Source organism: Dama dama, chromosome 11 (assembly GCF_033118175.1).
Source record: "Dama dama isolate Ldn47 chromosome 11, ASM3311817v1, whole genome shotgun sequence".
Lineage (NCBI taxonomy): Eukaryota > Metazoa > Chordata > Mammalia > Artiodactyla > Cervidae > Dama > Dama dama.
The window spans coordinates 44,060,101-44,087,319 of NC_083691.1; the positions used below are offsets into that span (position 1 = coordinate 44,060,101).

At 36.8% G+C, this 27,219-nt stretch overlaps 1 protein-coding gene across 4 annotated transcripts in view; it reads right to left on the minus strand.

The window, feature by feature from the left end:
* EHBP1 (EH domain binding protein 1) overlaps nt 1-27,219 on the minus strand; it is a 339,975-nt gene that overhangs the window by 274,123 nt on the left and 38,633 nt on the right. For all 4 annotated transcript variants that reach the window (XM_061155211.1, XM_061155209.1, XM_061155210.1 and 1 more), the window contains exons 3-5: nt 17,672-17,729; nt 8,649-8,744; nt 1,868-1,921 (exon numbers count right to left, since the gene is read on the minus strand). In XM_061155211.1, coding sequence (XP_061011194.1) covers nt 1,868-1,921; nt 8,649-8,744; nt 17,672-17,729 — 208 coding nt within the window. The remainder of the gene's footprint in view (nt 1-1,867; nt 1,922-8,648; nt 8,745-17,671; nt 17,730-27,219) is intronic.

Below are 27,219 nucleotides of genomic sequence, written 5' to 3' on the forward strand. Positions count from 1 at the left end.
GGACTGTGGTCTGCCAGGCTCCTCTGCCCATAGGGATTCTCCAGGCAAGAATACTGGAGTGGGTTGCCAAGCCCTCCTCCAGGGTATCTTCCCAAGCCAGGGATTGAACCTAGATCTCCTGCATTACAGGCAGATTCTTTACCATCTGAACCACCAAGGAAGCCCAAGAAATACTGTGGGGATCTTCTTCTCCTGGGGATCTTTCCGACCCAGGAATCAAACTGGGGTCTCCTGCATTGCAGGCAGGTTTTTCACCAGCTGAGCTACTAAGGAAGCCCAGTATTTCTCTATTGACTTTTAAAATATTTTTATAAAATATATAACACAGAACTTAAATGATTTTTCCTAAAATTCTATAGATGTGAAAGTACTTTGCATCCAAACCTAATCTGTGGCATATAGCTTTTTTTTTAAAACTTGTATCTTTCAGTAACAGCTTATAATCTATTTCTCAGAAATTTAGAACTGCTGTGCCTCTATTCTAAGATTAATCAGATGTATAATAAGAACACCTTTCTAAACAAATATAAAGTTATTGTTTATGTATTTCTACCATCAGTTACAACCCAAAATTAACAGGCTAATTCTTTAGTACATCAAGTTAACAGAGCTATATAACAAGAGCCATAAATATTGAAAACCATTAAAACCATCCACTGGGGAGAAGATTTTAACTCAATGAAAGCTAGCTTTTTGAGGCTGTAACCAATTTCAAGAAATACAAGTTTGTTTGTTTTCAAAACCTCAATGTTACTCCAAGTACAGTGTTCAAACCTATCACTACAGAAAAGTCAGAATTGTTAACACGTGTGAACCTTTAACACAATGACACCAGCTTGACATCCAGCCACCAGAACTCCTTCCACTGTATTTGGACATGATCTCCCTCCCGAGCTCCCCAGATCTTTATGTCTAAAAATGGCCCAGCTATTGTTCGAAAAAGTATAAGATTCCTTTTACCACTAAAATATAAAACAAAATCACTCACAGAAAGGAAGAACATGCTGTTTTATAAAGCATGTTATAAAACTGTTACAAATATATTTTAGAACTATAATAATGATCATGACAATGATGTCAATGACAATGATAAAAGCTAATATTCATTGCAATTATTTAATCATCACAACCCTATAAATTGATTGCTGAGAAGTTAAGAAACTTACCATAATCACAGAGCTTATAAATGGAAGATCTAGGGCTGGCAATGTGTCTCTCAGACTTCAGAACCCACATATAGTTTCATTGCCTGTCTTCCCTAATCTCCATTCATTAAACATTCATTAAACAACTACTACCTTCCTGCAAGTCACCTGCAAGACTCCATCATAAAATGCAAACTAACTGAAAATGATTATTAAAGTACTACTTGAGAATCCCTCAACCCAAAGAGTTAAAGCATACATTTTATTTTCAAATATTTCTAAGATCATTCATAATTTCATTCAACAAATGTTTAAAAGAGCATTTATGTTATGTGAAAAGCACCATGTCAGATGCTAAATAGATAAAAAGATGAATAAGACACAATCCTTCCCTCAAACTCCCAACAGAATACATAGAGCATATACATAATTCAGTATTGATGAGTAATTTTACTTTTATGTTTTTAACAAAAATAGTGGATTGGCCAAAAAGTTCATTTGGGTTTTTCCATAACATCTTACAGAAAAACCTGAAGGAAATTTTTGGCTGACTCAATGTTCACAAATAATTCTGCTACTGGTTATTATTTCACTTAAAAAATTCTAAAAGCTACAAATCACTAATTTTTTTATAAGGCAACATTTCTTCTACCACCAAAATGACCCTTAGTAATGTATATAGTTAAAAATATGAAAGGCAACAGAATTTACAATTAGCTTACATTTTCTATGACAAATGTCCACTCTTTATCTTCAAATTCCTCTGCATGAGGATCCTGTAACAAAAGCAAAATATAAAGTTGAAATACATTTTTTTAATCCAGTCAACTCAATTAGGAAAATACAAACAGCCTTGATTTTAGCTTTTTACCAACTTTTTAAAAAGGGAGGGACAGAGAGGGAGGGGGGAGGGGGATCAGGATGGGGAATACATGTAAATCCATGGCTGATTCATGTCAATGTATGACAAAAACCACTACAATATTGTAAAGTAATTAGCCTCCAACTAATAAAAATAAAAGAAAAAAAAAAAAAAAGGAAGGGGCAGAATGGCCTGCTTTTAAGAAACTTTCATAATGTATCTAAATTTAAAACATTATTTTTATTAAGAAATTCTCTATCTTACTTAGGTTAATACATATCATTATTTTCCATCATTGCATAAAACAAGACAAAAGGAAACCATAAAAATATTTTATGACAGAGGCTATACATGGAATCTAAAAAAGTGGTACAAATGAACCTATTTACAAAACAGAAACAGAGTCAAAGATGTAAAAAACAAACTTGCGGTTACCAAGGGGAAACAGAGGGGAGGGATAAATTGGGAGATTGAGATTGAAATAGACACACTGCTATATATAAAACAGAGAACTAACAAGCACAGGTAGCTCTACTCAATACTCTGTAATGGTCGACACAGGAACAGAATCTAAAAGAGCGACTTCACGTATAGATAGGTGTGACTGAGTCACTCTGATGTACAGCAGAAACTAACACAACATTGTAAATAATCTATACACCAATAAAAATTAATTTAAAAAAAGAAACCCAGGGACAGATAACTTAGTGAGTCAACTACTAAGAAGCACTTTTTGTGCAGTGTTCAGTCACTCGGTCATGTCCAACTCTGTTACCCCATGGACTATAGCCCACCAGGCTCATTTATTAAGATACTGATATCCTTAAGCTGGAATCAAGATTGCCAGGAGAAATATCAATAACCTCAGATATGCAGACAACATCACCCTCTGGCAGACAGTGAAGAGGAACTAAAAAGCCTCTTGATGAAAGTGAAAGAGGAGAGTGAAAAAGGTGGCTTAAAGCTCAACATTCAGAAAACTAAGATCGTGGCATCCAGTCCCATCACTTCATGGGAAATAGATGGGGAGACAGTGTCAGACTTTATTTTTTGGGGCTCCAAAATCACTGCAAATGGTGATTGCAGCCATGAAATTAAAAGACCCTTACTCCTTGGAAGGAAAGTTATGACCAACCTAGACAGCATATTAAAAAGCAGAGACATTACTTTGCCAACAAATGTTTGTCTAGTCAAGGCTATGGTTTTTCCAGTGGTCATGTATGAATGTGAGAGTTGGACTGTGAAGAAAGCTGAGTGCCGAAGAATGGATGCTTTTGAACTGTGGTGTTGGAGAAGACTCTTGAGAGTCCCTTGGACTGCAAGGAGATCCAACCGGTCCATTCTAAAGGAGATCAGTCCTGGGTGTTCATTGGAACACCAATACTTTGGCCACCTCATGCGAAGAGTTGACTCATTGGAAAAGACCCTGATGCCAGGAGGGATTGGGGGCAGGAAGAGAAGGGGACGACAGAGGATGAGATGGCTGGATGGCATCACCGACTCGATGGACATGGGTTTGAGTAAACTCCAGGAGTTGGTGATGGACAGGGAGGCCTGGTGTGCTGCGATTCATGGGGTCGCAAAGAGTTGAACACGACTGAGTGACTGAATTGAACTGAACTGAAGTATTTTGAACTCAAAGTATTACTTGAGGCAAGGTTTTCTTGGTGCAGAGGTTACAAATCATAAACATTTGGAATTTCAAAGTACTGCAAAGAATTTCATAACCTACACAAAATGACAAATCTGATGTTGATACCTTCATCTGCCTTCCATCACCAGAGGCCTGAGAGAGGGTAACAGATCCTACAACCAAATGCAGCTTTCTTCTAAATGAGTCACACTTTAACCAAGTATTTGGCAAATATTTATTGGCTACTTATTACATAAGGAATTACAGAGGTGTTATATGGATTCAAACATAGTTGTCCTTGCTTTCAAAGACAAACACAACTAATCTAAATACATAGATGATGAATGAAATACATGACTTTACTAGAGATTAGAAGACAATACATTTCTTAGAGGAAGGAACAGGAAAAGCTTTAAGAGTGAGGAAGCATTTAGACTAGGTGGGATTGTATAGGATTTCCACAGACACTAGAATAAGTAAAGGTAAAAGGTAACAGATTTTAAGACATAAAAGGAAAAGCAGTGGGATAGCATCGTAAGTGCATTTAACTTATTCAAGTTCAACTTCATGTTTTAGAGGTTGGGGAGGGATGGAGGTACTGAGCGTGAGAGTATGTGCACATAGATGCTATTCCCCTACTGTGTCTCATGGACCATATACTTCTCATAGGAAAGCTCCTTATTCATGACTGATTCCACTACAGTCTATTATTAACCTTCAGTTTCTAGTGCCACACCTGAGTTTGGGTCCTCATCACTTTGTGCCTAGGCTATTTCAAGATAAAAGTAACTGCAGCACTCTCAGTCTCTCTGCTCTCCAATTAATCTTATACACAGATTAATTCTCCTAAACCACAGTTCTGACCATGTAAGTACCAACTAAGAGTTTTTTAATGATCCCTACAAGGGATAAATTCCAAACTCTTTCATTACTTCTTTATTTTTGTTTATTTTTCTACCTTAAAAGTATGGTGACTAGCTGCTTCTGAGCTGTCTTAAGGCAACTATGACAAATCCACACAGTGTAAATCCACACAGATAGTATAAAGACCTGCCAAAAAGGAGTTTATTTGGTGGTGATGTGCAGGGGCAGGCAGGAAAGGGTAGAAAGGAAAAAGAGGTAGAGAACTCTACTTAATACTTATTTCCCCAGCCTGGCCCTGCCCAGGTTTGCGGAGGTTTATGGAGAATGACTACTGTAAATAAAGGTTAAAAGAATTTTTTTCATGAGAGATTTAGGACCCAAACAGTGCTACTTTAGAGACCAAGTAATACTGTGACACATTGCTTAGGAAAAAGATATATTACTATCCTTCCTGCTTGCCCCCCACCCACACCACTGTTGAAGAATGCAGCCTAGCTCTAGTGCAAAAGATATATTACTATCCTTCCTGCTTGCCCCCCACCCGCACCACTGTTGAAGAATGCAGCCTAGCTCTAGTGCAACTTTTACAAAAGTAGTGTGTGTGTGTGTGTGTGTGTGTGTGTGTGTGTGTTGGTCAGTCATGTTCAACTCTTTGTGACCCCATGGACTATAGCCCACCAGGCTCCTCTGTCCATGAACTTCTCCAGGCAAGAATACTGGAGAGGGTTACCATTTCCACCTCCAGCGGATCTTCCCAATCCAGGGACTGAACCCAGGTCTCCTGCATTGCGGGCAGATTCTTTACCGTCTAACCCACCAGAGAAGCTCCAATAGTAGTGGTATTAGTGATAATATGAAATATTTGCAAAGCATACACTCTGCCTCAGTCATTGTGTTAAGGGTTTTAATCATCACAACTACTTATGAAATAGGTATCATTTTTATTCCTAGTTAAAAGGACAGAAAACTGAGACCTAAAAGATGTAACTTCCCACAAATAAGTGTTAAAATTATGTGCCAATTCTAGGTTTGTCTGACTTTTAGCCATGTTGTTAGTTCAGTTTTATCTCTGTGTTCCCAGGGACCTAGAAAAGTACCTGGAACACAGTACTTTCTCAAGAAAACGTGATTAATGAATCAATGAATATATGCCTTGAAACTTAACAAATACTGAATAGCACCTTATATATGACATACATTAATTCACAAAGTTGATAAAACATTTTTTAGAAACACAGATGAAATATTACCCATAACAGAATATTTTTAATGAGACCAAGGGTCACATCTGATAAGGCAAAGAAACTAAAAAGATGTAAAGGAGCAACAATAATGTTCATTTTTAAGTTACTTTAAAATGGTATATCTACAAAATTCATTAATTATGTTATTGACTAAACAAAAACATTAGTAATGAAAGTTGCTTTCACCTTGAATCAATTAAGTCTTCTTTACATCCTGCTCTCTATTCTCTAGTGTCTCTTTTATTACCATTGAACTAAGGAGAAAAAGTGAAACAGCTTAAAGAGCCATTTCCCTTCTCAAAACCCTAACAGGCTTTTTTTCGTTTACCAGAAATAGCTATTTTCAAGCTAATTCAACTTTCAAAATCAAGCGTGCAGGCTAAAGAAATTAATTTCTGGTTAAGTCATAGAAAAGTGAAACTTCTTGATAACTTTTTTAATAAGCACTTTGTCTATGAACACACCTCTGTGAATACGAGCAGTTCTTTTCTATTTTGCAAATTGTGAGACTTTACTACAAGTAAAAGAAAAGGGGAAATATGAAACAGCTTTCTACTTGAATACTTTAAAATGCTGTTCAAAAATAAGAATTAAAAATTAATATGAGAGAATGAAAAGCTATTTTGTTTTGTTTTCCTTTTTGGTTCTTCTATTACAATTCTGGGAAGATATGGAGCCAGGAAGATAAAGATATTTAAAGATATTCACTGAAGAGAAATGTGTAATACAGCAAACTGGGAAGGAGGGAATATTTGAGTTTATTTCCCTACAGACTAACATTTAAAAGACATAAAAGTTCAGTGATAGGATTTGCTGAACATTCTCATTAGTACTTGAAAACTACTTACCTCCTAATCCTCCAAGTAATACATTTCAACAGCCACTTTCAACTCAAAATCACTCAGTTAGTGCATATCCTTTGCCCAAACACATAGCTGTCAGCCATTTATCAGCTCTCTTCTAACCCCTTGCTATCTATCATCATTTTTATAAAAGTTGTTTAACTATGTCCATTCATTTGCTTTAACAATAAAAACAGACTAAATCAAAACACAGAAGATTACTTAAAAGTTTTCCTCAAGCATGTCATAGATTCTGCCGTGGTAATCTATACTCAGAGTGGTTTTTATTACAGATTAGGCCATGTGATGTAAAACAAACCCAAAACCAAACATACAACAACCACACTCCAGGACTAAATCAGTGTGACGGGGCATGTTACCTTCTTTAGTCTTAGTTTCCTTATCAGTACAATGGAAGCAATTCTAGAACTCCAGGGTTACTTTGAGAATTAAATGAAATAGTACTCTAAAGGTATTGTTGTTAACCACCAAGCTTACTATATGACTTTAGTAGGAGAGGTAGGAGCTTCCAAGGCAGCTCAAAAAGTAAAGAATCTGCCTGCAATGCAGGAGACCTGGGTTTGAGCCCTGAGTCAGGAAGATCCCCTGGAGGAAGAAATGGCAAGCCACTCTATTACTCTTGTCTGGAGAATTCCATGGACAGAGGAGCCTGGTGGGCCACAGTCCAGGGGCTCACAAAGAGGAGGATACGACTGAGTGACTAACACACACAGAAGAGGTATGGATGGGGAGGGGCGGGGGGTTAATAACAGGCTTTTACGACAGCTGACTGAAGGCTAATAGGATGATTCTGATCTTTCCTGAAAAAAAAGGAAGAGCAGCTACAACCTCATGTCTTACTTCTCCCTGGGCCAACAGTGTATAAATAATATGCATAATCATGTGATGTTATAATGTCAATAACAATAGTATCACAACTGTAAAACACACATAAAGTGTTAAGAATCTTTCATAAAATAGAATATCTATGAAACACAGAGCATTTAAAAGTAGTGTCCCATTCACGGGTTAGTACATTAACATTCATTATACTGCTTTGTTCTAAATATCTCCTCAGTAGTTCCAGAGCACATCAATTAATATATTGAAATACAAAATCAAAAGTACTTTTTTACACAGTGATTTCACACTTGAAGCCATATAACTTTGCTCTACTTAGATGTCATATCCTATAGTATTTAGTGGATTTTCACAAGTTTATGTTACTAAATTATGCTCAATGAGATGTCCTCCTTCAGTCTATCCTTTTGCAAAAGTAAAGTCAACACAATTGGATTCAAAGAAGAAATAAAGCATTTGTTCCCTATGCACCACGTTCAAGAAGGCTGAAGCTGAGACATATTTGTCCCCACTATTTTTTTTTTTTTGAGCAGGTAAGAAATTGGTTAGGAAAGTAATTATTCTAGTGCTTAGTTTTCATATGTGTGAGAACTATTTTAGAACATTAATAAATAGAGAAGACATTCAAGAAAAAACATATATAAAAAAGTCAGTAAGATATACAAACAGCTATACTTTTTGGATCTGGACTTTTAATTTATTACCAGAATTTTTATTTTAAGCTATAGTATTTATAAGCTATCAATATCAATAAAATATTTATCAAAAATCCATTTTAAATTTACCTTCCTATATTAACATCAATAAAATACCATGTATCAATTTTAAAACACATCTTGTTTTTAGTCAAACAAGGCTAACAAAATGAGACTCAGGACAAGAATTCCACAAACCTCAGTTTTCCACAGAAAAAGCACTTTAAATTTTCCTGTGGGTAGAATGTAGGAAGCAATAAAAGAAGTGTTCCAGTTGATCTTAACTGGAATAAGTTCAAAAAGACTCTCAAATTATTTGGACTTTATATACCATGAAAACCTTGCATTGTTATAAATTACTGTATCTCTAAAAATAATGCCTATTAAGGTCCTTACTGCTCATTAAGGACTCAAGTGTGTAGAACAATGAATACTGAAATATTCCATCATTTATAACAATGATTGCACAGTAAATCCTATAACCTATAAAAATGGAACTTACCTTAAAAAGTGTCACAGTGATTTCAATGTTTTCAGGAACAGGCCATACGACAACACCACGGTATGGATTTTTTATTCCAGGCTGCCAGCTATGAGCCTACCAAAAAAAAAAAAAAAGTTCAACTTGAAGTACAGAAAATGCAATATTAATAATCTGCAAAGATATATTGACCCTATTTAACTATCCATTAGATCTCTCTCCCTAAAACAAAAATGATTAGTCAAATAGAACTTTTCAAGCATCAAACTTGGGCCATGACAGTTGGTGGCTCAGAAGATAAAGAATCTGTCTGCAGCGCAGGAGACCTGGGTTCAATCCCTTGGTCAGCAAGATCTCCTAGAGGAGGAAATAGCAACCTACTCCAGTATTCTTGCCTGGAGAATTTCATGGAGAGAGGAGCCTAGTGGGCTACAGTACATAGGGTTGCAAATAGTTGGACGCAACTAAGCAACTAACACTTTTATGACAGTTATATCACACGTAAGCTACAGATTACTATCTGTAAAGAAACATTTACCCTCTCCTACATACACACACACACGAAGATAGAAAAATGAGATGCCTCATATTTTCAAAAGCTATTTCAAATTTAAGGAAAATCTTATCAGGATAAATACTTTAAAAATTACTTTGTGATCTCAGAACTTAAAAGTAAATTCAAATAGATGGGGAAACAATGGAAATAGTGACAGACTTTATTTCCTTGGACTCCAAAATCACTGTGGACAGTGACTGCTGCCATGAAATTAAAAGATGCTTGTTGCTTGGAAGAAAAGCAATGACAAACCTAGACAGCATTTTAAAAAGCAGAGACATTACTTTGCCTACAAAGGTCCATTTAGTCAAAGCTATGGTTTTTCCAGTAGTCATGTATGGATATGAGAGCTGGACAATAAGAAAAGGCTGAGCGCCAAAGAATTGATGCCTTCAAACTGTGGTGCGGGAGTATACTCTTGAGAGTCCCCTGGACAGCAAGATCAAACTAGTCAATCTTAAAGGAAATCAACCCTGAATATTTATTGGAAGGACTGATGCTGAAGCTGAAGCTCTAATACTTTGACCACCTGATGCGAATAGCTGACTCACTGGAAAAGACCTCAATGCTGAGAAAGAGTGAGAGCAGGAGGAGAAGGGGGTGACAGAGGATGAGATATTGGATGGCATCATCGACTCCATGAGTCTGAGCAAACTCCAGGAGACAATGAAGTACACGGAAGCCTGCCATGCTGTAGTCCATGGGATTGCAAAGAGTTGGACACAGCTTGAGCGACTAAACAACAACAACAAATCAGAGAAAAGTAGCCTTGAGGTGACAAGAGCAGACCATAAGCAGGTGAATCAGATAACTTAAACACGGGAAGAGTTTTCTAAGGAGATGGACCAGCAATTGGAAAGGTGCTGAGGGAGTTAGATAATAACAAGGCCAATGTGGCTGGGGCAGAGTGGTTAAAGAGAAGAATAGCAGAAGACAAGACTAGGGATATCACGGAAGGCCCCGTCATACAAGGTTTGGGCAGGCCATCCAAAGATTCTGGCTTGTAATCTGAGAGAGATGAGAAGCCACTGGAGGATTTTAACAGAAGAATGACGATACAAGTTGCGTTTTTTTTTTAGCTCTAGCAAATCTATTTAGAATAGACTCCAGATGTTTGAGCAAACTCCAGGAGGAACAGTGAAGGACAGGGAAGCCTGGCGTGCTGCAGTCCATGGAGTCGCAAAGAGCCAGACACGACTGAGTGACTGAACAACAACCACAACCAGATGTAAGAGAGGAAACAGGGAGGCAATAAAGAAGCTACGCAATAATCCCAAGGAGAGGTGATGGTGACTTGGCTTAGGGTGGTATAAAAGCGGTATGAAGTGATCAGATTCCATATTTTTTTTATTTTCAAGACAGAATCAATAAGATTTTCTGTCTGACTGTATGAAAGAAAGTAGCCAAGGATGACTGTATGGCTTTTGCCCTTGAGCAAGTACAAAACAGGAACTGCTATCAATAGATAGCAAGATAAAACTGCAGAAGGATCAGGTTTGGAAAATCAGATTAGGAACTTGATTTTATACACATTAAATCTAAGGTGCCTATTAGATACTCAAGTGTAGCTGTTTAACTAGGCAGCTGGACATACCTGCCTGGAGTTATAAATTTGGGAATCATCAGCATACAAGTGATACTTAAAGCTTAAGGATAGATGTAGTCCGAAGGGAGCGACAGGAGGGAGGAAGGGAAAGAGACAGAGAGGGAGAGAATAAAGGTTCAAGAACTGAACTTTGGAGCACAACAACAACAGGTCCAGGAAACGAGGAGGAATCAGTAAGGAAAGGTCAGTAAGTAGAAGGAAAACCAGAGGCAAGTGGTTATTATGAAAGTCTAGTGGAGAAAATATTTTAAGGAGACACGAACAATTATCTGTGCCAAATCTTGGTGACAGGTCAAGAGGATGAGGTCTGGAAAATGACCCCTGGATTTAACAAAGCCAAAGCCATTACTGACTTCACAAGAGCCGTTTCAGTGGAGTGGTAAGGGTAAACACCTGACTGGATCAGCATGGGTTCAAGAAAGAATAGGAAGAAAGACACTGAAGCTAGCAAGCACATTCAACTTCTCTGCGCTATTCTGCTGAAAGAGAAAGAGAGAAATAGGTTAGTGCTAGTACAAGAAATATTGTCAGACCAGAATTTTTTAAGTAAGAGAGAAGTATTTTTAGGGTGATGGGAAACACTCAGTTGAAAGGGAAATTTTAATGATGCAGAACAGAAATAATTGCTAGAGTAATGTCTTTAACAGTACGAAAGGAGACAGACTGGCTTGTGCTGGGAGCACAGATCATTCTTCTGTAATAATAGAAAAGAAGTTAGAGTACTTGAGTGCAGACACATGTCAGGGAGCAGATTTAACACATCTGAGAGGATGCTGAGAGGATATCTGAGGACACTGAGACACAGATTTGACCAAGACCACACAGCAAGTAAGTGGCAGAGACTGGATTTGAATCCAGGAAGTGGAACTGAGAAGTGATCAAGATCACAGAAACTTACATCCATGTAAATCTTATCATATCTTGTTGGTTAAAACACCAGCAGAATACTGTAAGTCAACTATACTTCAATAAAAAATAGAGACCTAGCACACCAGAGCCAATGGTAAAGAATGGAGTTTTGTTGATTAAAAAACATTTCTAGAGATTCTTCTATTCCCCTGCCTTATTTCTATGCCTGTTTACAGTCCTAGAACACAATTCCACAGAGTAAATAATCTGAATTTTGAAAAGTAAATTGCTGCCATCTTAGATAATCTCTAATTAGAACTCCTCTCTATATGGTCTACATACTTAATTCTGAAGATCTGTGACAACTGTAATTCTCATGTACTCTAACGATAGATCAAGCTATTTCTCTAGTCTCTTCAAACTTCCCATAAATATATTTTCATAGTCTCCCCATACATTGAAAAAGACTATAATAATTGAATTTTTCTTATTAGTTACAGTAGAAAAGATAGTATTTGAACAATTCTGAATTTTAAAAAGTAACATCAAAGAATTTTAGACCTAAAAATATCCTTAGGAGATCTAATCAGGTCCAGATAATGAAACTGAAGCAATAAACAGTAAATGGCTTGCCTGAACCCATAATAATAATCTGTAAGAGAACCAGCTCCATGATTTTCAAGTTCAGGGTTCTTCACCCAACCAACATCACAGCTAGCTCTATTTCTGATTCACACAGTAGTCAAGAAAATAGTCTTCAATCCCTAAGGTCTTAACATTTATATGCATGAGACAGAGATCAAAAGTGTGAAAAGCAGGCAATGTGGAGACTGTTGGTCTAACTGGGCAGAATTAGAAGACGGTGATATTAGGTAATTACCTAATGCTGGTCCTCTAAATGACCTCTTTCAGTTCTCAGTCTAGGATCCGGAAATGGTAATTAGACTGCTGAACAAACAAAACTACTATCTGCTTAACAAACTAAATAAAGAGAGATAGAAGGGTGCTAGTTCCCAAGTTGCTGGTATGCCGCCATTCTATCCAGCAACTCTCCCCAGTCAGAGAAAAGGTCCACCTAAGTCAGAGCTCTGGCTTTCTGATGTCTTTTTAGTGACTGTACAAACTAGCTATGTTAGGACACAGTAACAGTATCAATTAGTCCAGCTTAGTATCTGACAATGTAAGCTTCATAACGTCAGCTAATTATTATATATTAGAAAAAGAATGAAAAGTCTAATAGGCAACTAAAAATAGTTGTGGTACTAAATACCTAATTGTACAGATCCATGGAGACAGTAATTTAGGTTCTTAGGAACTTTATTTTTAAAAAGTACCTCATGTTGGCAATCATCAGCACTACAGGAATCCTGGATCAGTTTTTAATCAGAGTAATAGAAAGGATTTCCCTAGAAAATAATTCAGTATAAAACACACAGCTATTAAGTTCCTTAATATAGTCCAGAAAGGCAGGTTATTTAATCATTTGCCAGCATCCTAGTACAGTTAATGGTAGAAAGGATGAAGCCATATTCAGTCCCACTCATATAAATTGTTTCACCTTTTAATCATATGAGAGATCCTTTACAAAGGCAGACCTAGGGAAAAGGTAACATTTACCAATTTTGACTATTGACTCTATAAGATGTCTTATTTTCAAATTATTTCATATCATACCTTATGTAAAAGACCTGAACCTAATATGGAACTAAATACAGATATGGAACTAAAAAACCTAATATGGAACTAAATATTCACTTGTTACTTCTGAAATATTTCACTGAATATATATAACTGTCATTTAGTTTTTAAATTAATGATTTTCAATTTATAAAACTTCATCTACCCATATGTTTAGGATGTCACATGTAAAGTTGTCTTAGAGCTGTCCACATCATGGTCTTAGTCAAAGATCTACCACTACACCCATCCCTTCATGATACCACAGCATGTTGCTAAAAGCTATACAGGTGCACGCTGCTATGTTAAAAATGGATAGCCAACAAGGACTTAATATATATACCACAAGGAACACTGCTCAATGTTATGTGGCAGTCTTGATGGGAGGGGAGTCTGGGAGAGAATGGATACATGTATATGTATGACTGGGTCCCTTTGCTGTCCACTTGAAACTATCATAACATTGTTAATCAGCTATCAGTTCAGTTCAGTCACTCAGTTGTGTCCGACTCTTTGCAACCCCATGAATCATAGCACGCCAGGCCTCCCTGTCCATCACCAACTCCCGGAGTCTACCCAAACCCATGTCCATCGAGTCGGTGATGCCATCCAGCCATTTCATCCTCTGTCGTTCCCTTCTCCTCCTGCCCCCAATCCTTCCCAGCATTAGGGTCTTTTCCAATGAGTCAACTCTTCACAAGGTGGCCAAAGTATTGGAGTTTCAGCTTCAATCAGTCCTTCCAATGAACACCAAGGACTGATGTCCTTTAGGATGGACTGGTTGGATCTCCTTGCAGTCCAAGGGACTCTCAAGAGTCTTCTCCAACACCACAGTTCAAAAGCATCAATTCTTTGGCGCTCAGCTTTTCTTCACTGTCCAACTTTCACATCCATACATAACTACTGCAAAAACCATTGCTTTGACTAGATGGACCTTTGTTGGCAAAGTAATGTCTCTGCTTTTTAATATGCTATCCAGGTTGGTAATAACTTTCCTTCCAAGGAGTAAGCGTCTTTTAATCAGCCATACTTCAATACAAAATAAAAAGTTTAAAATAATTACAACAAAAACACAGCTTATAGCAAGGAGGTAGAAGTGGTAATGCCATCCAAAAGCTGGTGAGGACTTTCAAGCTCTTCTTTCCCTTTGGAATTCTTCCATCTCTTTGTGACTTTAAATTCCTAGTTTGAAAACTAGGTTTAAGGCAAAAGACTACCCTGCCATAACTTTTGTCTATTACAATTTTCCTGCTTCCTTTGTCCAACACTATGCTGAAAAATAATATATTTAAGCATATACAATTCAACTACTGCCTGAAAATATCTTTGCTATAAATGCCATGACTTGAAGATAAGAGGTAGGAAAACTGCCTATTGTGATAATTACTCATGGTAATTATTTTGTAATTATTTTGTCAATAAAAAATGATTCTGCAATGGGTTCTTTTTATATTTAATTACAAAAATAGACATGTATCCAAAGAAAGTGAGCAAAACACTGAGAACTAAACTTTAAATCAAATAAGGCAATGTGCCTTATCATTATACTGTCTAATCTGTTATCTGGATATCAGTTATAAGTTTCAATCCACCAATATAAAAAGGGTAGATAACCAATCATACTTCAATAAAATAATTTTTAAAAGGTAGATATATTCAGAAACAGGCAAGATAAATAGTAAGTTATACACAAGACCAAAGAGAATGAATTACTGTATAGTTCAAACTCCTTCCAGAAACAAACCTAAAGTAAAAACCAGACTATTTTCTGCCCAATGGTTATAGAGATCTATTTTCCCTGTAAGTGATTTCAATGGGACTTAGCAGCAAATAATGTGTATTTCAAAGGAAAAATGTCAGAAACAGAAGAGTGTTTCAGATGAAAACAATGGTTCTACTCTTTGGATTTAATATAACTGATAGTTAATTTTAAAAAACAATAGCTCAGGACAAGCTAGCTTTTCTCGTTTTTTTTAAAGAATTCCAAAATGTCATGGATCTCAAGCTCCTCAAAGTTTTTTTAAAAAGTAATTTGTTTAATTTTTACATAATATCATAATTATTTCTTTTATAGCTCCTGGAACTGGTTTTTGCATCCTTATTCTGCTGTTGTATACAATGTATAAAACAGCATTTCACACATACATGAATATATTATGTAAATTTCAGGCAGATTCTTCACCACTGAGCCATCAGGGAATCCTGTAAGCTTATTATAGCATATGGGCTTCCCTGATGGCTCAGTGGTAAAGAAGCCACCTGAAATGCAGGAGACTCGAATTTGATCCCTGGGTCAGGAAGATCTCCTGGAGAAGGAAAATGGCAAACCACTCTAGTACTCTTGCCTGGGAAATCCCATGGACAGAGGAACCTGTGGGGCTACAGTCCATGGGGTCCCAAAGAGCTGGACATCACTAGAGTGATTAAATAAGAACCTTATAAGCTTAATACATTGTGAGTTCTCATAACTTTTCAAAAGTACATCTATAATGTTTCAAGAGAATTATATAATGATTCTAAAATATCCAGAAGGGATCTGAAATATTAGGAGCATCACAACTGGAAAATAAGTCCAATAAGAAATAGTTCCTTCTGGAAAATATTGTATTCTGAGAAAAATCAACCTGTACCTCATATGTTTGCATTTCATCATTTATAGTCAATCAATATTTAATATGATGAGAAAAAGAATCTGGACCTAAAAGTTATCTGACTTTGAAAATGCAATTAAAAGTATACTTAACTTCAACTATGAATATTCTGAATTGACTTCTGATCTAAAGCATTTCATTACGTTTCATAATGTTTTAAGAAAACAATTGGTATATAGTTACTACAAGAGGGAAATCACTTTCTGTTGACAGCTAAAAACATTTAGGGTCTAACGTTTATAGTATAGTCAGATTCCACTATCATACTTACTGGATGATATATTATTGTTCCTTTCCATAAAAGCTTAAGACCCACTCAGAAAAAAATGATAGAAGACCCCAAGTCTATTTTCAGAACCCTTTCTCATACATAAATAGATAAGAAAATATTATAGATCCAAAATACCCTGTCTCCAAACATATGTATGCTTTGGAGAAGATGCTATTCACTAGGTAAAGCAACTGGACCTTTTCTCTATTGCTGGTGGGGTACACTGAAAGTTAAAAATGTACCTACCCTATTGCCCAGTGATTCTACTCCTAGTTATTTGTGCAAGAGAAAATATTTGTGCTCCAAAATACTTGTATAGTAATGTTTAAAAGAAACTTAGTCACAATAGTGAATATTCAGAATACTCACTGGAAACAAACCATACTTTCATCAACAGATGTATAATCAAACTGCAGTACATTCACATGATGGAATAATACTCAGCAAAGAAAAAAATTCACTACCAGTATTCACAAATTTTTTAATTATGAAATTTAATTAAAATTTAATTTCAGGTAAAATAAATGAATTTTTTCTTTACATAAATCTGCTGCTGCTGCTGCTGCTGAGTCGCTTCAGTCGTGTGCGACCCCATAGACGGCAGCCCACCAGGCTCCCCTGTCCCTGGGATTCTCCAGGCAAGAACACTGGAGTGGGTTGCCATTTCCTTCTCCAGTGCATAAAAGTGAAAAGTGAAAGTGAAGTCGCTCAGTCGTGTCCGACTCTTAGCGACCCCATGGACTGCAGCCTACCAGGCTCCTCCGTCCATGGGATTTTCCAGGCAAGAGTACTGGAGTGGGGTGCCATTGCCTTCTCCTTACATAAATCTACTTACATAGAAACCAACATTCAATAAACCTGCTTGTAATTATTGTGTGCCTATAAATACATGCTCAATCTTACTTTTCTGTAGACTGGAATTTTAAAAATATCTAAAATTGTTATTGAACATTTAAAAATTCTGCTCCACTCCTCCACAAAGCCATAAGAACAAAAGATTAAAACCTCTGAAAAATCCAACTCCTTCTCTTCTGTAACCTAGCAAATGGACTCAGATAACTCATTATTAATTATGTGTGCCCTAACTCCATCTTCTTAGAATCTGAATAAAGTAATTCTAGATATAATTTTTAAGTGATCTTTATTTACTCATTAGTTCATGATATCCTAGCACAAAGAAGTTAAATAACTATTATGTTATTTAAGGCCACCAAATCCAAAATCAAAACTCAGGTATCTGGCTCCTGTTTAGAACTATAATACCAAGATTACATACAGGACCTAATCAATCATTTTAGTAAAGCAGATTATAAGAATAACCCAAAATATCAAAAAAACATTTAAAAATATTCTTCACTGAGGCCAGAGAAGCTCAATAATTTGACCAAAAGTTACATTCAACATTTGGGTAAGAAATTGAGAAAACAGACAAACCTTGGAAGACTTCCTTCGGCTTCTTCTTGTCCAAACTACCACCAGTTTATCTGGTTGCCTGCCAAACAGGAAAGATTAAGTAAAATTTATCTTAAATCAATAAAATTTAGTTTTAGCACCTTTAAAAGAACAAAAATGTCACCTGCTTTAGGTTACATGGAGTGGTTACACTAACTATAAAGCTCTATAAATTATTCAAATATCGTAGATGCAGAATATACATATGATCTAATTTAAATGACTAATACTTCATCCACATGTTTTTCTAAAAATACTTTGCCAAGTAAATTCACTGGGACAAACCAAGTAAAATAGACTATTTTAAAAAGAAAAGCACACTCATCTCTCTCATCTAAAACTATATTTCCAACACATTATCACTTTAATTTAGAGAAAATAAGCATAAAAATATTTCCAAAATAATTTAAATCTGTGGTTTACACTACTTTTGCATATCCGTATCTTATAAACAATGCTTATGATTTTCAAAACCTTTTTATAATCAATCATCTCAACTATCTTCATGAAAATAATACTGAAAAATAGGCAAGTACATTCTGGCAAGAAGCCCAGGGTACACTGGGTTTTCCTAGTGGCACAATGGTAAAGAATCTGCCTACAATGCAAGAAACTGCCTACAATGCGGGAGATGTGGGTTTCATCTTTGGGAAGATCCCCCGGAGAAGGAAATGGCAACCCACTCCAGTATGCTTGCCTGAGAAATCCCATGAACAGAGAAGCCTGGCGGGCTAAAGTCCATGGGGTCGCAAAGAGTTGGACATGACTGAGCCACTAAACCACCACAACCATATTCTGGAAAAGGTAAAAAAAAAAAACTCATCAAAAGTTCTAGCAGAAACAAGACTGAAACATAGGTCTTTCCAACCTGAGATGCTGGGAGCAGCAGCCAGATGCAGAAGTTCTAAATTACAGATGAAATAGAAGAAAGTTTCCATGAAACATCAGTGTTCATCTAAGGATATGAACCAATGGAGAAACAAAACTGTGTTTAACACAGAGAGAAACAGAATAGGACAAAGACATGGAGATGGGTGGTGGGGTACATATGGCAACATGATAATAGAGTTGGGCCGAGGGTATGGATCAATGTTGGCAGCTTAACAGTAAAGGGACTGAGTAAGCAAACAGTGTAAGCTACCTTGTTTGAAAGCATTGGTGGCTTGCTGGGACACTTTACCAAGATTACTACACTAATCTTTCCATTATGTTCTCACCTCCACATCTCCAGCCCAACCTCAACTTTTAATTATACTTCTGCAATACTACTTTAGAATTGCTACAAAAGTCTTACTTATTTTATTTTATTTTTTACTATTCTAACAGGGCTCTTATACTGAAGGTATGACAAACTGGCACTTGAAAGTTGAATTTGACAGATTTGACCTAAATAGTATTCCCTTATTTTAAGCTTAAATTAAACTTTAGAAAACATTTCTTGGGACTTTCCTGGTGGTCCAGCAGATAAAACTCCATGCTACCAATGCAAAGGACTCAGGTTCAGTCCCTGGTGGGGGAACTAGAACCCACAAGCATGCCACAATGAAGATCTAACTCAACCTAAATAAATAAATATTTTAAAAAATTTCTACCTAAATGCCTTCAAACAAGTTCCATGCTATCCAGATTACTAAAGCCTCCAACACTATCAACTTCTTTGCACCTGACCAGCTTCATTCTTCAGATGATCTACTTAGTCCCTGTATATACTTGACCCTTCAACATCACAGCATGCAAGATAGCATCCATATTCCTGACTGTGGTTTATAAGGCACCTCATCACCTGACTCTGATTTTCTAACCGCAAAACCTACAAATACCTCAAAGGCATCTTGCCTTCCAACCAATCCCTGAACATTTATTCAATCTCTTCCCATCTTTGCATGTTAAAATCTTTTTTTTCTTTAACCTCCTCTTTTTTCTCCTTTTCTATCTGATAAATGCTTAATTCATCACTTTCTCTATGAAAACCTGACCGTTTCTCATTTCATTCCCACTTTAACCCATATCCTCAACCTCAGGCAAAGTTAATTGCTGCTTCTACCCGTATTTCCATTAACACTCTAAACACCTCTATTTTCATATGCTATATGCCCTGTATTATGGGCTTCCCTGGTGGCTCAGATGGTAAAGAATCTGCCTGCAATGCAGGAAACCAAGGTTCAATTCCTGGGTTAGGAAGATCCCCTGGAGAAGGGAATGGCTACACACTCCAGTAATTCAAAATCATAAGCAGATGATATCACTCTAATGGCAGGAACTAAAGAGCTTCTTGATGAGGCTGAAAGGGAAGAGTGAAAAAGCTGGCTTAAAACTCAACATTCAAAAAATTAGGCTCATAGCATCATCGGTCCCATCACTTTATGGCAAATAGATGAGGAAAAAATGGAAACAGTGACAATCTATTCTCTTGGGCTCCAAAATCACTGTGGACAGTCACTACAGCCAGGAAATTAACAGATGTTTGCTTCTCGGAAGAAAAGCTATAGCAAACCTAGACAGCATATTAAAAAGCAGAGACATCACTTTGCCAACAAAGGCCCATATAGTCAAAGCTATGGTTTTTCCAGTAGTCGTATACAGGTGTGAGAGTTGGACTTTAAAAAAGGCTGAGTACCAAAGAACTGATGCTTTCGAATTGTGGTGCTGGAAAAGTCTCTTGAGAGTCCCCTGGACAGGGAGGAGATCAAACCAGTCAATCCTAGAGGAAATCAACCCTGAATATTCATTGGGAAGGACTGATGCTGAAGCTGAAACTCCAATACTTTGGCGACCTGATGCGAAGAACTGACTTATTGGAAAAGACCCTGATGCTGGGAAAGATTGGAGGCAGGAGGAGAAGGAGACGACAGAATGAGATGGTTGAAGGGCATCACTGATGCAACAGACATTGAGTAGGCTCTGGGAGTTGGTGATGGACAGGGAAGCCTGGTGTGCTGCAGTCCATGGGGTTGCAAAGAGTTGGGCAAGACTGAGCAACTGAACTGAACTGCACTGCAAAGAGCTGATTCATTGAAAAAGACCCTGACGCTGGGAAAGACTGAGGGCAAAGAAGTGGGCAGCACGGGTGGATGGTTAGATAACATCACTGACTCAATGGACATGAGTTTGAGCAAATTTCGGGAGACAGTGAAGGACAGAGAAGCCTTGTGTGCTGCAGTCCATAGGGTCTTAAAGAGTTGGACATGGCTGAGTGAACAACAGTACAACCACCACCCACTCCAATATTCTTGCCTGGAGAATTCCAATGACAGAGGAGCCTAGTAGACTACTGTCCAAGGGTTTGCAAAGAGTTGGACACAACTGAGTGACTAACAGTTTTCTCTTTTTCACTTCATGCTTTCTATTACATTATTTGTTATTATTTCTATCTCCTCCACTAGATTGCATTCCTTTATCAACCATATCTTATTTATTTTTCTATTTCTAGCAACTAATAAGAATCTGGTACAAGGTTGAGGCTCTATTCACTACTCTATTCACTACTAAATGAAACTTACATTTCATCCAGGAATTCCAGTTGGTTAATTACAATTGATGAGGTCCAAGTAAAGTCAGTAGCTATGTAATACATTCTCTCCGTAGCTTATTTGAGCTTTGCAGGCATCTTCACCTTGTATGCACACTGGAACCTCTTGGGAAGTTTTTTAAAAATATTGATATCTAGGTTCCACCATTAGAGAATCACATTTAAATGGCCTGGTAGGCAGACTTTTAAAAACTTCACAGTTGATTATTATGTCCAGCTAAGGTCGAAAACCATTCTTTTGCAGGGACAGTGGTAAGCAATCCCCACACTCCTGATTTGAAATAGTGAGGCGTTGTGATGCTATGATGGCAACAAGGGTGACCCCCACCCGCTTCCCAATATCCTAGTGCTACCTGCACTGCTTGCTGCCTCCTTCCAACCTGGCCTCTCAGCACCTTCCTCTCCTCCACCCATTCTGATCTCATGTTTCAGAATATGGAAGCCTCTTACTGTAAAATTAGAAAGTCAGGAAGGGTGGTCTCCTAACCTACATGTCTGAAGTCCCAAGAATGTAAATAGAACATTAGCTACTTATTTGAGAATCCTCCCACAGATGGATAAACTTTTTTGTGATTCCAAGTTATGTCCAATTTTTAAAATGTCTTCACTAGAAATCTCCCCTGGAGAAAGGAATGGCAACCCACTCCAGTATTCTTGCCTGGAGAATTCCATGGACAGAGGAGCCTGGTGGGCTACAGTCCATTGGGACGCAAAGAGTCAGAGATGACTGAGCAACTAACACACACACACACACTAGAAATCAGCTCCCCTTTACATTATCAGGGACAAAGTAAAGAGCTGTGCTGTGAGTTGCTATTCTTACAGAAAATACCAATAACCACACAACTGCTTGACCACAATTAATATTTTAAGAATCTATGCTCTACTAGAAAAGAACCATTAAATATTTACTTATGTGCTCACAAGAGGCCAGGGATAGAGCAACTGTGAGAGTTTTATCCAACTACCAAAGAGACTATAATTATACAACTTTCTATCAGAAAAGTCAGGACAACCTGATATAGCCCTGTTTTAGAGAGAATTCAACAATCAAATATTTAAAATTTCTACCCCATTCCCTAAGTGACCAGGTAGCCCTGCACATAATACATATACAGACATATAAACACACATGCATATATTCATATATTGGTATTTATATATATGAATATTTTATATACATACACATAAAATGTACACACGGACACACTGCCTATGAGTTCCACGGCAAAATTTTGAAATACACCCTACTTGACTCTGACATCCTCCCCTCCTTTGCCTCTCCAATTCCTGGGGCATTCTTCCTTGAACCTGCAGTCAATATGGTGCTCCACTCTAGCACCCAATAATAACAACATGACAAATGCTTTTCAGATCACTAGTGGTAAGGAACCTGCCTGTCAATGCAGGAGACACAAGAGACATCAGTTCAATCCCTGGGTTGGGAAGATCCCCTGGAGTAAGAAAAGGCAACCCATTCCAGTATTCTTGCATGGAAAATTACATGGACAGAAAAGCCTGTCAGGCTACAGTCCATTGGGCTTCAAAAAGTTGGATACGACTGAGTGACTAAACACACAAAATTCTATTCTACATCAATTATAATAAAAATCCCACTTTCTCTAGGATAAGTATCTTAGGAGGATGGTAAAAGGAAAGAAATCTGGGTAAACAATTTGTATTAATTTAGGAGATGTGAATTTGTAAAAGAAGGTTCATCAAAAACAACAGAGAAAGAATAAATACTACCCTGGAGATTGGGAAACTTGTTTTTCCTAGATATGGCATTTAGTGATCTTAGGAATATCTCTCCAATTTCTCTGAGCCTATTCTCGAATTTATCAAATGAAGAGATTGCACTAAAACTTCAGTTAGTTCTAACACTATAGTTCAGTGACTGTTTAAATGACTCAAACTGGTTAAGTATTTCATGTTTTAAAACGAAATGAGAAAAGAGTGGGGGAAAGAATTTGTGGCATGGAGTGGGTTGCCATTTTCTTCAGCTAATAAATGAGTATGCATTCTCCACACCAGCTGAATGGAGAGGACTCCAGAATGCAGAGGAAGGCAGAGCCATAAGATAAAAGTTGTATGGGCTCCTGAATGACCATGTGGAAGGCCAATCAACCTCTAGATTGACAAGTGAGAAAGAAATGAACTTTTATGTCAAACCAGTTGGATTTGGGGGTATGTCTGCTACAGTAACTCCTCAACAGTATAGACAATTCAAAATACACACATAAATAACAACAAAAGTTGCTATCTTGTAGAAATTTACATGGTAAAGAGCTGAGACCAAATTTAACCTTTTTATGTCCTCTTGGTTTTCATATATAAATGAAATATATGTTTTCAAAGATAAATGACAGTTATACCTCCAGAACTTAGTAGCTAATAATTATTCCTTTAAGCTTTTCCTAAATTAAAAATAAAGAATCATAAGTCTTTAGAACACAGAAAGTATAACATAATCCTCTCATCAAAGAATCCAGGATATGCTTACAACGAGAAAAAGAGAGCTCAATATTTTAACCCTGATGTTACTATGAATAGGCACTTCACTAAATAACGAGGTTATCCCTTTTAGGGGAAGGGCTCTTAGCTATAACTAAACATTTCATGGTGGAATGCTGCGAATATTTAAACAAAAGGAGGAAAATTGTCTTATCACAGAAATACTCTAACTTAACTATTTCGCAAGTAATTATTTTTATCCTTCAGTAGGTACATCTGCCTCCTATTGTCCTATCACTGCTGTAGCTCCAGTTAATTATACTCCTTTATGCTTACTTCACAAGAGTTATTTAGCAAGCTGTAATAATTAATTCAATAGGGAAAAAATTCTATAAGACCCAGTACCCATACACAGGATATATTTCTTTTCTGCAAAAATGAAAAGACAGTTCTAACAATAAGAGATATAAATCTCTGTCACTCAAAAATATTTTTAAAAAATTATATTTTGCATCTTCCTACCATCTTTAAAATATTTTCACAGATTGATTGCTTATGATTAAAAATATTTAACTGGTGATACATATAGACTTCTGCTGACAGGGATTCTAAAACCTAAGTATCAGTATTTAGGAACAGTACCATCAAACTAAGGAAGTGCAGTCTGACATAATTGAGCTAAGTGTACTTTTTGAGAGGCCACCAAAAAACACACAAATGTGTATGTATAATTTTTGTGTGCTATTCAACAGGATAAGAGGTTTATAATTTTTAATATCAAGATATTTGAGAAAAATAGCATTATAATCATTCACTGCTGTATCATATGTGTAATGCTGATCTTCCCAAATAATACTTCCTACTTTCTTGTTTTATAAAATCATCTATGATGCTTCCTTTAATATAGCATGTTACTTACTACTTCTCTCTTTCCATCCTGTTTAAACAAGCCTCACATGTCACTCACATAAACATTAATATTTCCAAGTTATGTACCTGGTTCTCTGAAAAAAAGCTTAGTAGGGGGGAAAAAAGGGGGCACATCACTCAGACAATGGTCCCTACCCTCCTAAATAATCATATTCACCATCTCCTCTCAACATACTTCTGTAATTGCTGCAGTTTTGTGTTTGGGTGATCACATTTGCCCGTCTTGTTTCTATTTGACTTTAAGGTTCTCAAGAGTTTTCCTGGTATTCACAAAGCATTTATTGGAAGGGAGGCAGGGAAACAGAATACTATAGACTTTTTAAAAATCATATGAAGGCAGACAGATCTGGGTATCCCTCCTTTGAGTTGTACCATATAAGCCTCAAGACATTCCTCATCTATGAAATTAGAACCTCACAGGACCAATGTAAAGATCTGTTAATATAGCATAAGTAAAGTACTTAGTTCAGTGCCTCTCAGCAAATTGTCAGATAATGTTGGAAATCATCCCAGGTATATACACAGAGCTTTCAAATAGCTTTGTACAGACTCCCTCTTAAATGTGAACAAACAAAGGATCATCTGAAGAAAGTTTCTAAAGGGCAAGGAGCTAAAAGAGAGAAAAAAGAAACTTGAAAGAAACAGAAGACATTACCATGAAAACCCTTAGAAATATAAAAGATACTGTACTCATGAAATATATAAAATACAAAAGTAATATTTAAAGAATAGTAAAGAAATCTGAAAATTATGTTTTCCTTTTTCATTTAGCAAAGTAAAAGTTGAAGAGTTAAGATAAAATTGAGGAAATCTTCCAGATCTAGAATAAAATAACAGAGATGTTAAGTGGGAGAGAAAAGACAAAAAATCTAGATCAACCCAGAGGTTAAAAGGGCTTCCCTGGTGGCTCAGATGGTAAAGTGTCTGCCTGCAATGTGGGAGACCCGGGTTTGATCCCTGGGTTGGGAAGATCCCCTGGAGAAGGAAATGGCAACCCACTCCAGTACTCTTGCCTGGAAAATTGGTAGGCTCCTCAGTCCATGGGGTCGCAAAGAGTTGGACACAACTGAGCGACTTCACCTTCACTTTTCGAAGGTTAAAAGTCTGACTAATCCTCAAGAGGACTATGAGAAAAGGTTGCAAGATGTCATCTATGCTACAGCCCTAGAAAGACACCATTCCAAAGTGGGCTAGGACATTGGAAGGCTCCAGGAGAAAAAGGAACTGATGAGTCACCAATGTTTGAGTGTTTTGAGAGGAATATTGATAGACTGACAGAAAATTTTTGAAATAATAATTATAGATACAGAGGCTTCCCTGGTGGCTGAGATTGTAAAGAATCTGCCTGCAATTTAGGAGACCCAGGTTTGATCCCTGGGTTGGGAACATCTCCTGGAGTAGGAAGTGGCAACCAACTCAGGTATTCTTAGAGAATTCCATGGACAAATGAACCTGGAGGGCTACAGTCCATGGGGTCACAAAGAGTTGGACACGACTGTGGGACTAACACTTAATGATAGATACATGAGAGGAAAGGGAAAAAAAAAAAAAATTATCATGTTAAATTTTAACATGATAATTTTAAATTTTAATTTTTTAATTTTAAATTTTAACATGATAAAAAGCAAAAGAAACAAAATGTAATCATAATACCATATGGCTCAACACAAACAATACTAAGTCATAACAATGAATCTGATCTAGCTCTTTGAGAGCTGACTGGAGAACAGGAAGGATGGGGAATGGGAAGGGTAAGTGTGCTTCAGGGAAGAGGAGGTAGACAGCTAAATCCTCACCTACCATATGAAGAAGCTAGCAGATAAAGTCTAAAATCAGAAAGGTTAAAAGAAAACCTTGAAAGTATGTTGTTGAACAATGAAATACCACTTGACATACCCATCAGAAGACTATAATCAAAAAGATAGACAATAACAAGTTTTTATCATATCTTCAAGATAAGATAAAACCAAAACCCTTACACACTGCTGGTGGGATTGTAAATAGTAGAGCTACTGTGCAAAACAAATTGGCAGTTCTTCAAAAAGTTAAACATATGGAAGAGGATAGAGAGCCCAGAAATGAACCCACATACTTCAGCTCGGTTAATCTATGACAAAGGAGGCAAGAACATACAATGGAGAAAAGACAGTCTCTGCAACAAGGGGTGGTGGGGAAAATGGACAGCTACATGTAAAAGAACGAAATTAGAACATTCTTGTAACACCATATACAAAAATAAACTCAAAATAGATTCAAGACTTTAAGATCAGATACTATAAAACTCCTAGAGGAAAACATAGGCAGAACACTCTTTGACAAAAGTCACGGCAAAAATTTTTTGGAGTCATCTAAAGCAAAGAAACACAAAAGCAAAAATAAATAAATGGGACCTAATTAAACTTAGAAGCTTTTGCACAGCAAATGAAACCATGGAGAAACCAAAAAGACAACCTACTGAATGGGAGAAGATATCTGCAAATGATAAGACAGATAACAGATTAGTATCCAACATATATAAACAGCTCATATAACTAAATATAAAAAAAGCTTAAATTAAAAAATGCACAGAAGAACTGAATGGACATGTTTCTAAAGAAGAAATGCAGATAGCCAACTG